The sequence below is a fragment of the Camelina sativa genome, chromosome 11 (assembly GCF_000633955.1).
Source record: "Camelina sativa cultivar DH55 chromosome 11, Cs, whole genome shotgun sequence".
In the NCBI taxonomy this organism is placed as follows: domain Eukaryota; kingdom Viridiplantae; phylum Streptophyta; class Magnoliopsida; order Brassicales; family Brassicaceae; genus Camelina; species Camelina sativa.
Genome location: NC_025695.1, coordinates 12,110,307 through 12,124,453, shown reverse-complemented (window position 1 = coordinate 12,124,453; position 14,147 = coordinate 12,110,307). Strand labels below are relative to the sequence as shown.

Below are 14,147 nucleotides of genomic sequence, written 5' to 3'. Positions count from 1 at the left end.
AAAAAAAAAAAAAAAAAAACTTATTTTTCATTCTTTTTTTTTTTAATTTGGTTTGTCTTCGTGTGGATAAATCTTCTCTGTTTATTTTTATTTTTGGGAAAGTCTTTAATGTGTTTATTTTTATTTTTATCCATGTGAATTTGTAAACAAAAAAAAAATATTTGTGGATGTTTTCTCTATAGATTTATTCGTCTGTTTCAACTTTCAACCAAGCTTATCCTGATTCAAATTAAATTACTTTTTTGAATGAGTCTCTTTCAATCTTGTTTCGTCATATACAATTCTACGTAACATCGAAATAACGTAGTTTCGTTTGTTTTTCTCTAAATTGTTGAGTTAGTTTGAGGCCTTTTACCCGAAATAACGTAACATCTTCCTTGATAGTTCTAAAAACTCTCATTTAAAATTATCAACAGAAAGAAAGATCACGTTGCTTAATATACTACTAAATATTTTTTTTAGATTTAATTTTCTTAGATGCGGGGTTTCTAAACTAGTCGTGAATATTTTGAATTAGGATTTTTTTTTTGTCAAGTACTTTTTAACAAAAATAAAATAAAATAAAGTAACATGTGAAATACTTTATCAATAAACCAATTGGGATGGTTTTAGGTGCACGTGAATTTGATTTGTCTTGCAGAAAGAGGAGAGCATATCAGATTTGTTTAAGATGGTTGATACGTGAAAGTAATACAGAACCTATATTGCAGAACAAGAAACATATATAATAAATGCAACAACAACAAAAAAATTATGTTCGTAATTCAAATGCAGTGGTAAGCAACTTATCTCTATCTTCAATCACTATCTTGTAGCTTCCTCTTACGTAATATTCCACTATTATACTCAAGGTATATTCCTTATAAAAACAAAATCAAATCATATTCATTGTTAGAATTTAAGGATTTTCATGGTTTTGACTTGACTGTTTCAATTTCTTCTCACTTTCTTTTTCCCAAAATTCAATCCATCATCTTTAAGCTATTGTTAGTTCAATATAAGTCGAACACATGTTCTCATCGATTTTTTTTTCTTATTGTTTTGATAAATATATTCAGATAATTAAGGAACCGATCTTGACCAAAACAACCGGTAACAATAAACCATGCCCACTACATCGTCACATATATTGAACTTAATATCTAATGTCCCTCTAAACCATGTTCCTAGTGATCCAAAGAGTTTTTGATATTGCGGTCTATGCTATTTTTGGACCGGGAGACTAAAATAGTCCTCATTTTCCCAATTAAATATACTGTTAATAAAATTTGATGCCTAAAAGCATTTTCTTCAATTTGATCTAGAAACAAAATTAGTCTTTGTGTTACTTTTTCTTTCTCTTTCAACAGAAATTACAAACCAATTAACAAGCAAGATTCAAAATGCTTGTTATAATCTTAGTCCAGCAATTTTCGCCTTAGAGACTATTTCTTACCGTCGTATATACTTTAATCTTTTGTGTTCTGTATGTAAAGTGACACTAAGGGAGCTTTTAGGTAGTTTAAGTCGAGTACAAACTATACTCAGAGTGTTGCAGAATTTTTATTGAAATCAATGCATTGTACCCAAAACTCTTTGTTATCTAACAAACTAACTAAGGGTTGTCTTCTTGTCATATAATTCCCAATTAATCAGTACTCTCTATATCTTGCTTCTTAACATCTTCAGTGAAAAGTGTTTAGGGGCTGTCATAAGGTAATATGCTTTTTGATATTTCTTCAGTTTGCAATACCGACTAAAACTTATCTACATGCCCAGACAACTCCATATGCATCAAGTTTCGTATCATATCCGTATGTGGCAAGAGGAGAAGAGTAAGCAATTTTATGACACTTGTCACTTCTGAAACTCAGCATCCACTCTGTAATTGAGGTGTTGTTGAGCTAAGTAGCCTAAAAATACACCAACAAGATCGAACTAATAATTAACCATTTTTTGTAAAAGGGATAAATTCTACGTTGAAACCTAGATCATGTTGAGCTCTGTAAAAACATAATTTTCTTACAATAACAATGAAGGTATATAATTTATGGAATTTGGTACTTTCCTTAGATTTTACATAGAGAATTCTCACTAATCAAACTCTGGCACTGAATGCCAACTTATAAGTAGGATTGTAGATCAAAAAGAAAAAAACCGATAGATAATTCCGCAAAATCTAACAGTTTTTGAGCGCATCTAATGAAACAACGGACCTTCCATAGTATAGACTTATCATACGGACCCAAACCACAACAGAAGAGCTACACTATTTCAACAGGAAAAAACCAAAAACACCATTGACAAGTGAAAGAACAAGAACAGACTAAGACTATACACCAAAAAGTTAAGAATTGACAGTATCATCTATATCTTTCGATAATTTCAAATAACAACTTCACACTAGCTAGAGTGAGACTGTGACTTGTGAGCCTAATCATGAACCAATCTTTACTTAACCCACCCAACAGTAAAAAGTACAAAGTGTGAAATTTTAGGGTTTAGAACAGAGAAACAGAGTTGCTAGCAGCAATAACGAAACTTGAGCTCCGAAACGAAACGAGAGATAAGTTTACTGCTCAATTAGAACAATTCAAGTGTTTTTTCTCTCTTTCAAATCGATCAAAATAATCAGGTCGGGTTTAAATCAAATGTCAGATGATCAATAACCCTAGTTAAAGTATCCCAACAAAAAGAGAATATTCTTACGCAAACCCAAATTAAATGGGATTTAGGTAATTTAGCCCAATTATTTAGAAAACAAACCTTTTTTTATATGCTGGAAAAATCGAAGCTACCAGAATGTGTTATGTAAACCAAACAATAGACTTAACCGAGTCTAACAAACTCGAACGACCCTGTTTTAGTAATTTAACCGGTTTACAAAGCACTTTAATAGGTTTACTATACTAGAAGCTAATCTTCAAGTTTCTTGGCCTGACTGGTTCAACCGCAGCATTTGCGGCTGCGAGAGATTATAGAAGCGGATGGTTGTGGTTTCAAGCGTTATTAAACGTTTTGAATAACTAGTTTAGCGTTTAAAATGGTGTCTTTGTGGGAGTTTTACAACTGGTTGACCAACGGGTGAAATAGCGGTTAAAACATAATAAATGTAATATATAACTATATAAATGTTTTAAAACACAAAAAAAAAATTTAAACTTGATTTATAATTAATATTCACTAAAAATACTAAAATAATTATTCAGGAAACAAATAAATTTCATATTGAAGTGATAGTTGAGAAGAGTCATTGGTGATTTGTTTAATATTTTTCATAAATAATCTTATTTTCTTAAGTTTTCTAATGAAATGTTATATTTATTTAGATTTTCTTGAACTTATGTGTGATGTGCTATTATATTTACATCTAATTTTTCCGAGTTATTGTTCATTGGAATCGTATTTTCTTGTATAATTGTTTATTTTCTAATATCCCCAATCATATTCGTACTTCATTTTCTCTCATCCTTAATGGATAAAATTCTTAGGTAGAAAATATATTAAAAAATATTTCAGTATCATTGATTTGTTTTTAGTTTAAAAAAAATATTCAACCGCAAACACTTGCAGGAAGCAGCTTTTGGAATTCAGTAGTTTCAAGCTGTTGGAAGCGATTGGAAGCAATTGGAAGCGGTTTGTGTGATTGGTTTCAATCGCTAGCAACCGTTACCTCCCGCAAACGCAACCAATCAACACCTAAATGAAAGTCTCTCTTTGACTTGGAAACTTTTTCAAACAGTTAGCAGTTCTTCGAAAAACTTCATGTTTATATTTGTAAAAAAAATGATGATTAGAGTATGAAAATTTCCCAAGAAGGCGATGGCGATGAGATCTGAGTTTTGAATGTTGTGTTCTGGCGAAGATGGGAGACAGAGAGAGGGTCTCTTGTGTGCTCCGGTGGGTGAGAGGAATCGGGGTTAGACCGGAAGTCTGATTCTGATCTTCCAAAGGCCTTCCCCTTTGGTAATAGACTCCGATTTTAAAAGTGGGAATCTGCTGCAATCGAGTCTTTATGGTTTGATTTGGCTTGATCTGAAGAATCACTTATGGTGTCACAGTTGGGCTGACAGCAGGATTGAGGGAATGATTTTGGTTATTGATTGGCATTCGATAGGATTTATGTTAGTGATTTCGATCGGTGTTTTAAGGTTAAGATTCAATGGTTGTCTCGCTATGGAAGATTCTGTTTCTATATCTTATGGTTTACGGGATTCGGGATTGATAGTGATCCGATTTGCGTGTGTATTTTTGGAATTTGGTTGATTGGCATATCTCGTATGCTGCATAAAAGGTTTAGAATAACCATATGGGTATTTATTTGGACTCTTGGTCTCATTTTAATCTTCCAGTTTGTTCTTATTCTTATCCTGCTCTGGTCCTTCTATTGCGAATTACAGTGTGATATTGTCCAAAGTGTTCGGTTGTTGTGTGGTGTGAGGTTTGTTATGGCTCAATCATCGTTCCTCAAGGGTAAAGCTCCTCTGGTGCGTACAGAAACGGTGAAAATATCCAACTCAGTTATGGCTCAGAGGATCCAACAGTTTTCTCTCACACTTATTGGGAGGCTGATGAATCCATCGATTCAGAGGATGGAGTCTTTGATATCCACTCTGCCTAAGATATGGAAGCTCGAAGATAAAGTGGTGGGAGCTGACCTTGGTCAGGGTACGTTCCAGTTCAACTTTGCAGAGGAGGCTGATCTGCAAGGAGTCTTACAAAATGGTCCTTACCATTTTGATAGTTGGATGATTTCTTTGGTTAAGTAGGAGCCCATTATTTCTTCAACCTATCCGTCTGCCATCAACTTCTGGGTGAAAGTTACTAGTATACCGATGCATCTTTGGGAGGTTGCTACTCTGGAGGCTATTGGCAAGAAGATTGGCTTTATTCGTGAAGTTGATGAAGAGACTGGTAGCGTTTGTGTTACTGTCAATGGTTTCAATCCCATTATCTTTAAGTTGGTTGTGCCTTTTGATTTTGGTGATGAAGTGGTAGTTACTCTTGAATACGAGAAGTTGTTGGGTTACTGTGACAACTGCTGCAGGCTTACCCACGAGGAGAAAGCTTGTCAGGAACTCATTAAGGTTGCTGGAGATCAGGCTTTTGGAAATCAAGTGGATAACCGAGGGGGTTTAAGACAACAGGGTTTAGTGAAGCAAGGGTTGGTTCACAATGATGGTGGATGGGAGAAGCCTCGAAAGCATGTTAAGAGAGCTTTGGATTTTCAATCTTATGATGCGTCTGGGGTGGGTAACTCCGGTTCTTACCAGCAGGATAGACATCAGGGTTCAGTCTGGGAACAGAAACGATCGCACGGTTCGACTGCGATGGGGTTCTTGGGCGGTAAACGTGAGGTTCAGATTGCTACTGGGGAACATATGGGACATGTTTCTTCTTTTCCTCTTAACCGCAAGGGATCAGGGTTGGTTTGACCTAAGCCTTTATACAAGGCTAACCATGGTCATAGGCATGGTCATGGTCATAAAAATAAACAGATACAAGAGGTTGTTGGTGATTGTACTGCTGCTACAGATTGTGGTGATTCTCATTTGGATACGGAGATGGCGAGCTCTCCTCAACACGGGAATGGTAAGGCATTGGCAGGGTTGGATTTTGATGAAGATAACGATGATCTCTTAGAAAAGGTTGAATTCCCGGATGGAAATCCTCAAGAGACGGGCGAGGCTGTGAGTGGATAGAGTACTGAACTTTTGGTGGGTATGGGGTCGGGTGGTAATGCTCCAACCGAGGAGGATCAGCAAGGTATTTATACATCCTCTCTTCCTATTGATTTGGATGTGAGTGTTGTAAGTACTGTGTTGCGTGATGTTGCTATAGGTCTCAAGGCTGATGAGAGTTTAAGGTTGCCTTGCTCTCGGCATAAGAGAATAGTTAGGAAATCTGTTTTATCTTTGGCATCTCCCGGCAACTGTATGCTTGCTAAAGCTTTATCTAAACCTGCAGGTGATGGTCAAAAACATAGAGGGGTGGGGAAACAGGGGTCCAAAGCCATGGATGGCAAACCTACTGGTGGTAATCGACTAGTCAAGAAGGGGATGGTGGCTCTCCCAAAACCACCAGCTCAAGCGTGAAAATCATGAGTTGGAACTGTCAGGGTATTGGGGCAGACCTCACAGAGAAGTATTTGGGGGACTTATGGAGGAAGCATCGACCAGATATTTTATTTTTATCAGAAACAAAGAAATGTTTTTCTTATTTACAAATATTTCAGAATAAATTTGGTTATAATAAATTGTTTACTGTTGAACCCCGAGGGGCAAGTGGTGGTTTGGCTTTATTTTTTAAGGATGAGATAAATCTTACTATTCTCTTTGATAATGATCGTATTATTGACACACAAGCCTTAATTGGGTAACAATTGATATTTCTGTCGTTTGTTGATGGGGATCCGGTCCCTGAACATCGAGAAAAAATTTGGGATAAATTGATGGATATTGGATCTTTTCGAATTGATCCCTTGTTCATAGTTGGAGATTTTAATGAATTAGTTGGAAATCATGAGAAGAAGGGTGGTGCCTTTCGACCAGCATCTTCCTTTAAGCATTTTATTTCAATGATTCGGCATTGCGGGATGCTTGAATTTTCATGTTATGGAGAACAATTATCATGGCGTGGGAACCGTTGTAATAATCAAGTGGTTAGATGTCGATTGGATCGAGCTTTGGGTAATGAGGATTGGCATGGGTTTTTCCCAAATTCGAAAGTGGATTACTTGGAGATGATTAGTTTGGATCATTGTCCAATTTTAGCCACTTATTTGGCGACGATTCGGAGACGGCCGAGGCAGTTTCAGTTTGATAAACGTTGGTTGGGTAAGGAAGGATTAGTGGGTGCAGTTAAGTCAGGGTGGAATCGGTCAAAGAATTTTTGGGTTCCGGGTTTTGTAGACAGGATAAGGAATTGTAGGAATTCGATTTCCTGGTGGGGGAAAAATAATGTCAGTTCTGGCCCATCGATCATTACTTCTTTGAAGGCGGCACTTCAAGAGGCGAAGATGGATGACTCGATTTCACAGGGGGAAATTCGGGATATCGAGAGGAAACTAAAAGAGGCGTATCGAGATGAGGAGATTTATTGGCAACAAAAAAGCAGGAAATTTTGGTTAAGAGTGGGAGACAAAAATACTACCTATTTTCATGCATCTACCAAACAAAAGGCGGGTGCGTAATAGGATTGTTGGTTTATTTGATACCGATAACGTTTGGGAGGAATAAAATTCAGGCATGGAGCATATTGCTACAACATACTTTGAGGATCTTTTTAAGAAATCGGATGGTAGGGGTGTTTCAGATATGCTTCAAGCAATTAATCCAATTATTACGAAGAGTATGAACAGAGCTCTAACTGGGGATATTTCGGAAGCGGAAGTCCGAAAGGCTTTATTCGCTGTGCATCCGGAGAAAACCCTAGGTCCGTACGGGATGACGGTTCTGTTTTTTCAACGGTTCTGGTCCTCTCTCAAGGGAGACTTGGTGGTTTTGGTTAGAGAGTTTTTTTGTACTGGGAGTTTTGATCCTCTGCTTAATGATACTAATATATGTCTCATTCCTAAATTTGATCGACCTTAGCGGATGGCGGAGTTTAGGCCGATCAGCCTTTGTAACGTTAGTTACAAAATTATTTCTAAAGTTTTGTGTTCTCGGCTGAAGCGTTTATTGCCCCTTTTGGTTTCAGAAACACAATCAGCCTTTGTTTCTGGTCGTTTAATTACAGATAATATTCTCATAGCTCAGGAGATGTTCCATGGGCTAAATACTAATCGTCGGTGTAATTCGGAATTTCTGGCTTTTAAAACGGATATGAGTAAGACATATGATCAGGTTGAGTGGGATTTTTTGGAGGCGGTTATGGTCCAATTAGGATTTGATAGAAAATGGATTTCATGGATCATGTGGTGTGTTTCTTCAGTGTCGTATCAAGTTCTTCTAAATGGTCAGCCTCGTGGTTTTATTCGACCACAGAGGGGATTACGTCAAGGGGATCCTTTGTCACCATATTTATTTATACTTTGCACAGAGGTTTTGATAGCAAATATTAAAAAGGCTGAAAGGGAACAGAAATTAACGGGTATTTCCATTGCCCGTGGTAGTCCTACTGTTTCGCATTTGTTGTTCGCTGATGGTAGTTTATTCTTTTGTAAGGCAGAGGCAACTGAATGTAGGACGGTAATGGATATAATAGGTAACTATGGTAAAGCTTCAGGACAAGAAGTTAATCTGGAAAAATCCTCTATTATGTTAGGTAAAAATGTCTCGTCGGATATACGATCTCAGTTGAAATACGTTATTGGTATTTCTAAAGAGGGCGGCATCGATTCTTATTTGGGTATTCTTGAAAACCTGCAGGGTTCGAAAACTAAGGTTTTTACTTATGTAAAGGATCGATTGGATGATCGAGTAAATGGTTGGTCTGCAAAGCTTTTATCGAAAGGTGGCAAGGAAATTATGATCAAATCGGTGGCTTTGTCACTTCCAACACATGTTATGTCATGTTATAAATTGCCACAGGAGTTGACGTCTAAATTAACGAGTGCTATTTCCACCTTATGGTGGAAGTCTAATGATAAGGCTCGAGGTTTACACTGGGTTTCTTGGGATAAATTATGCAAAGATAAAAGTGAAGGGGGTTTAGGTTTCTGAGCTCTGGAACAATTCAATGATGCCATGCTGGCCAAACAGTTTTGGCGGTTAATTCATAATCCGACATCTTTAATGGCTCGGGTGATGAAAGGAAGGTATTTCAAAAACAAACATCCTCTTTTGGCAAAGAAACCTAATAACCCTTCTTTTGCATGGCGGAGTATTTATTCAACTAAGGGGTTGGTGGAACAGGGAGCGCGATAAGCTGTAGGTTCTGGTTGTTCTATTTCGGTTTGGCGAGATCCATGGTTACCGGATATTCGTCCAAGACCAGAGAATGGTAGGGGGAGATTGCCGCTTCCGAGTTTGATGGTTAAATCATTTAATTAATCCAGTTACGAAGGATTGGCATTTGCCTATTCTTGAGGATTTTTTTGATCCGGTGGATATACCACTTATTCAGAGTATGCCGGTCAGTAAAACTTATCAACCGAATAGATTATTATGGCACTATACTAAGTCAGGGAAATATTCGGTTAAGTCAGATTATCGGTTAGCCCGAGAATTAATTGCGGAAGTTGAGTTTGGGCCATCGTGTATGTCCCTGCGGGCTCAGTCCTGGAAAGTAGATGTCCCCCCGAAGATTCAACATTTTTTCTGGCAAATTGCCTCGGGTACCCTTCCCGTGTTAGAACGGCTTGCGCATCGGGGTGTCTGTTGTGATGCTTTGTGCAAGCGGTGTGACTTGGAGACGGAGACTATAAACCACGCACTGTTTGATTGTCCTTGGTCGCGATGTATTTGGGAGTTGGTCCCGATGTTGCTGGAACCAGGAGGTTTTCTGTATGCCTCTATCTATGCGAATTTAGATTTCATATTCTGGCGGGCGACTTCTCAATCTGGGGCTTCTGATTTCATTTCTCGCCTCCCCATGGATTTTATGGTCACTTTGGAAATACAAGAATAAAAAGGTTTTCCAGGGCACTGAGTTAGAGCCAATTGAGATTTTAAATCAAGCGGCAACTGAGAAATTATTGTGGGAGAAAGCCAAATCTTATTCAGTGAGAAATCTGCAACCCCCCCCCCCTGCCCTTAGTGGAGGAGAGTGATTATTCTACCCGCTGCCAGGTTGATGGTTCATGGAAAGGTTCTGACCCTTTTCAGGGTTTGGGTTGGTGGTGTTGTAATGGTGAAGATTACACGCTTCTTTTGGGCGCACAGAGTGTCAGACGAGGCCTTACTCCCCTACACGCAGAATTACAAGCACTGATCTGGGCTTTGGAGTCTTTACTGGCGGCTGGAGTTGCTTGTCAGGCTTTCGAGACGGATTTTACAGAGCTAGTTGCGATGGTGCAGACGCCGGACGATTGGCCTGCTTTTTCAAATTTACTGGAGGATTTTTCGCAGCTCTGAACATCTGACCTTTCCTTCTCCCTAGTCAGGATTCCCCACGAGCTCAACGCAAAGGCAGATTATCTTGCTCGGTCTTCGAGATCTTTATTTTCTGAATCTTTTTTTGTAAATTCTTATCCTTCTGTTTGGGCAATCAATTTAGAAGTACTTTTTTAATTATTAATGTTTGGTTGAAAAAAAAAATAATAATAATGATTAAAACATCAACATCTTTTGTTTGAATATTATAGCGTATTTGAAATTATATATATTTTTTAATCATGATTTATTGATAACAGAAGTGTTTTACTATACATTTTTATTGTGAACAAAAAAATGTTGGTCCATTGTATTTTTTTTTAAAAGTGTTTTTCCTAAGAAAGGTGAAATGCACGCCAAATTGTAAATTAAAAGCTCAAAACAAAAAGAGACAAAGTAGAACACATATAGCCATTTTACTTTCGCAATGAAAAAAGGTAGCCACTCCGATCCATTAAGTCTCCATTCAAAACCCATAGCTAGCCATTTAGTGAGAAAGTTTCGATCTAGAAATTAATAAAGTCGAACACATGGATATAGCCATTTACCAAGAACATGATAAATACTGTACTATAAAGAAGCCCTCCACTAAGTCTCGTTTCTCTAAATTACATCACAACAAGAAAATGTAGAGACGTAGTTCGAGCTCGAGTCCCTAGTAAAAATGAAATCTTTATGAAAACTTTGGTTCCTCCCATGCCAGATTTCACACCCACCTGAGAACATATGAATAGAAAATGACGGATTGGGTTCTTCAAAGGGGGTTGTGGGTACGTTTCCATGAATGAATGTGAAATCTGGCATGGGTAGACTAATTTTTTTGGATTAATAGTTGGATTTCAATCTATACATTTATATAAAATTAAGTTATTACCATATATACCTAGGTTAGATCAGTCAAATCCGTCATAAATTCATCACTCCAACAATTTTAGAAGTCGCGATGTAGTAAGCCAGAGCTGGCCTAAGACTCTTTTTAGCAAGTCCATATGAAACCAAAATACCAGTGTTGGATTAGTCCAGTCGGTGACAACATTTTTCTCGAACAACAAGAAGATAGAAATGATGGTTATACATATTCAAATTCAAAACCGAAGGAACAATTACTAGAATTCTAGATTCAACATATATGCTTAAAGAAAATTAAAAGTAAAAGATTGAGACATTCATTTTAGAAAAATTAAAGTAGCATGCTCCAAATCAACTGTCTTTGGCTTTTCTTTTTCACTTTAGGCAAACAAAGTTGATGGGGGAGGGCCTCCTCTTTGTTCTTCTCATATTTGAGGCATCTCACTAATCTAACACCTAAAAACAAAAACGAATAAACTAAATTAAAAAGAGCCCATGAAATTACAAAAGATGGATAGATTTGGTTCAGATTTTCTCTAATAAATAAATGAAATATGGTATTCTTTATATGTCACACTTACCCACGCCAAGTATTTTCGTTGTTCAAACTCTTATTGATGTGTAAATAATAATGTAGGGAGAAAATTTGAAACTTTTGACATTAAAAAAAAAATACTATTACAAGTTTATTTCAATACCATAAATAAAGTATTAATCTTGATTGTTTTGTAGGTAATACTCGTTTTTGAATATCTTAATATCATGATGTTCAATTTGAAATCCAAATTATTAATCCACATACTATATTGAAGAGAGATGTATTCTTGCTAACCAATTTGTTGACAATGGTCAACTACAAGTCTATAATCATTATACAACCCGGAGTTACTTTATACATTTTAGATATATGTTTTTCTTACAAAACAATAGTTTCTTTTTAGACCATATACCATATTGATCAACAATTCAGCATTCCTAGTTTGTCTAATAAATCTGATGAGTCGTTTTCAAAGAAAACATATTAAACAAAAAAAAACAGAAAAGGAGAAAATAATAATCGTAAAGGGAAGTTTACGAAATAATTCGACAATAATTGCAGATTGGTATGTACATATATATACTATAATAGTAATATCTTTTTGCAGGTTCATGGTGTGAAAATTTCGAGGAGATTTACGTGATGAAACAAAAACATTGGGTACAGAAACAGAATCCTTGACAGAGAAGTTATTAATTTCTTCTAAGAGAACAAAAAAACAAAAGTAGCTGCACAATTACCAAAGATTCTAGTTACTTTGGAGTTTGGTTTGTACTGGTTTAGTGGGTTGGACAAAGACAATGCATGACTTCTTAAATCTGATGGATTAGACTGTGGTTTTTATTTAATGAAAGTATGAAGCATATATAAAACGTTAGAATGACATAAAGGTACGATGTTTTATTTAGGGTAATTATATGATATATAGTTAGTACGTGATTCCACCCGAAACAAAACAAACAAATCAATTCATGCGTTTCGACCAAAATGATTAAACAGATGGAATTTAAATTTTAAAAGTAAAGTACTATTCGATATCATTAACATGTGATCTCATGTACGTTTGTTATTTCACTCGGAGATTAAACTGTAATCTAAAATATGTCAAATACTAGATTAGGACTCGTGCTAGAGCACAAATTGAAATTTGTTTTATTTATATTGTAATTTTTATATAAAATATAATTTATGTAATTGTTTTTAAAAGTTTTTTTGGATAAAACATTATGCAATAAAATCATATGTTAAATATGATGGCTTGAAAAAAACACATATTTTGTAAGTTTTATATTGTTAATGATTCTGGTTAAATTTTTATTTTATACAAAATTTGTATATTTTATATTTAACAAATAATTTTTTAATATGTTGTATTAGGTTATATATGTGAAGTTATTTCAACAATGTATATTTTACATCATAAGACATAATTTTGTAAATTTGGTTATTAAAAAGCGAGTTATTATATTACGAGTAATTTAATATATTGTTATAGTTTTTGTTTTAATATAGTTAGTTTCTTGAAATTCTTCCATATTATAGTGACATATTATTGACATTGCTATAACAAATCAATTTAGAGTGTTTATAGTTTCTAACTTTTATATCAAATTTCAATATATTAAAAAGATTTCAAAATAAATTATCTAAAGGTTATTATATTATATAAAATTATAAAATTCAACAAAAAAATAGAAAATTGAATTTAAGTTCAAATTTTGACCTGTTACTTAGTTAAATTCTTAATTCAATAGATATTATTTTTAAAGAATAATATTACTAAAGCTTGAATATTTTATAGATTGAACAATTTATATTTGTTTTAAAAAAATTCAACTTATAGTATATCCAGAAATAAAACTATTTTTTAATTATAATAAATTATATGATAATTTATTTGTTTCATAAAATAGACTCATATATAAAAATGAGAGGTGAAGTATGATGATAATTAACAAATTCATATGTTAAGTTAAATATCAAAAGATTTTATTTGATGAATAATTTAATAAAGAAAATTAATATGGTAAGTTAGATTATATGATTCTTTAGAATATTCTCTTTAAGATTTTCGGTATAACCTATTTGTAACCAATTAATTTATCAATTAATGTATAACCTATTTGTAACCAACTTATTAAAATTATATAATCTATAAAACAATGTTGTGTACTTCCGTTTTATTATAAAGGGGATTAGGATTTTGTGTTGGATTGTGTGGAGTTAGTCAAGTTAATTCACCATGACGAGTGACTGATCTACTTTCTAACCTTTTTAATGAGTTTGGGTTGTCCTCTCTTATCTCTAATTTAAACCCTTGAACATATTTTAATTCATTTTTCTAAAAGTAGAATTGCTGATTCTGTGAAATTCTTAATCAGGTACTTAGGTTTTAATTTTATTTGGAGTTATCGAAAAATATAAAACCTAAAAATTCATCCAGTCAAGTTTTTGTTTTCCTTAAAATCTAGTGGACTAATGTTTATATATATGAAACCTAATTCATGTTATCCCAATAATTGGGAGACACGAAAGAAAACAAGAAAAAAAAAATCGATTCGAAAGATAAAGAGAAGGTAAAAAAAGGGCAAGAGGCACTAAACTTTAATACTTATATTTTTCTTATTTTCTCCATTAAAGAAAAAGCGATGATGTGTGTGTTCTCTCATCTTTTGTGAAAGTATATATATTGCTTTTGCTTTTCTCAAAAGCAAAAGACTCATCCAACAAAAAAAAAAAAAAAAAAA

The 14,147-nt window shown here is 34.7% G+C and overlaps 2 protein-coding genes across 2 annotated transcripts in view; both read left to right on the top strand.

Moving 5' to 3' along the window:
• LOC104727888 (plasma membrane-associated cation-binding protein 1) overlaps positions 1-4,748 on the top strand; it is a 7,553-nt gene extending 2,805 nt beyond the window's left edge. Inside the window, exon 6 of the mRNA XM_010446948.2 lies at positions 4,380-4,748. Within this exon, the coding sequence (XP_010445250.1) occupies positions 4,380-4,748 (369 nt within the window). The remainder of the gene's footprint in view (positions 1-4,379) is intronic.
• Positions 3,737-6,287, top strand: LOC104723009. The gene is made up of 2 exons (XM_010441301.1): positions 3,737-5,745; positions 5,947-6,287. The coding sequence occupies exon 1, from the start codon at positions 4,815-4,817 to the stop codon at positions 5,412-5,414; it is 600 nt and encodes a 199-aa protein (XP_010439603.1). The 5' UTR covers positions 3,737-4,814; the 3' UTR covers positions 5,415-5,745; positions 5,947-6,287.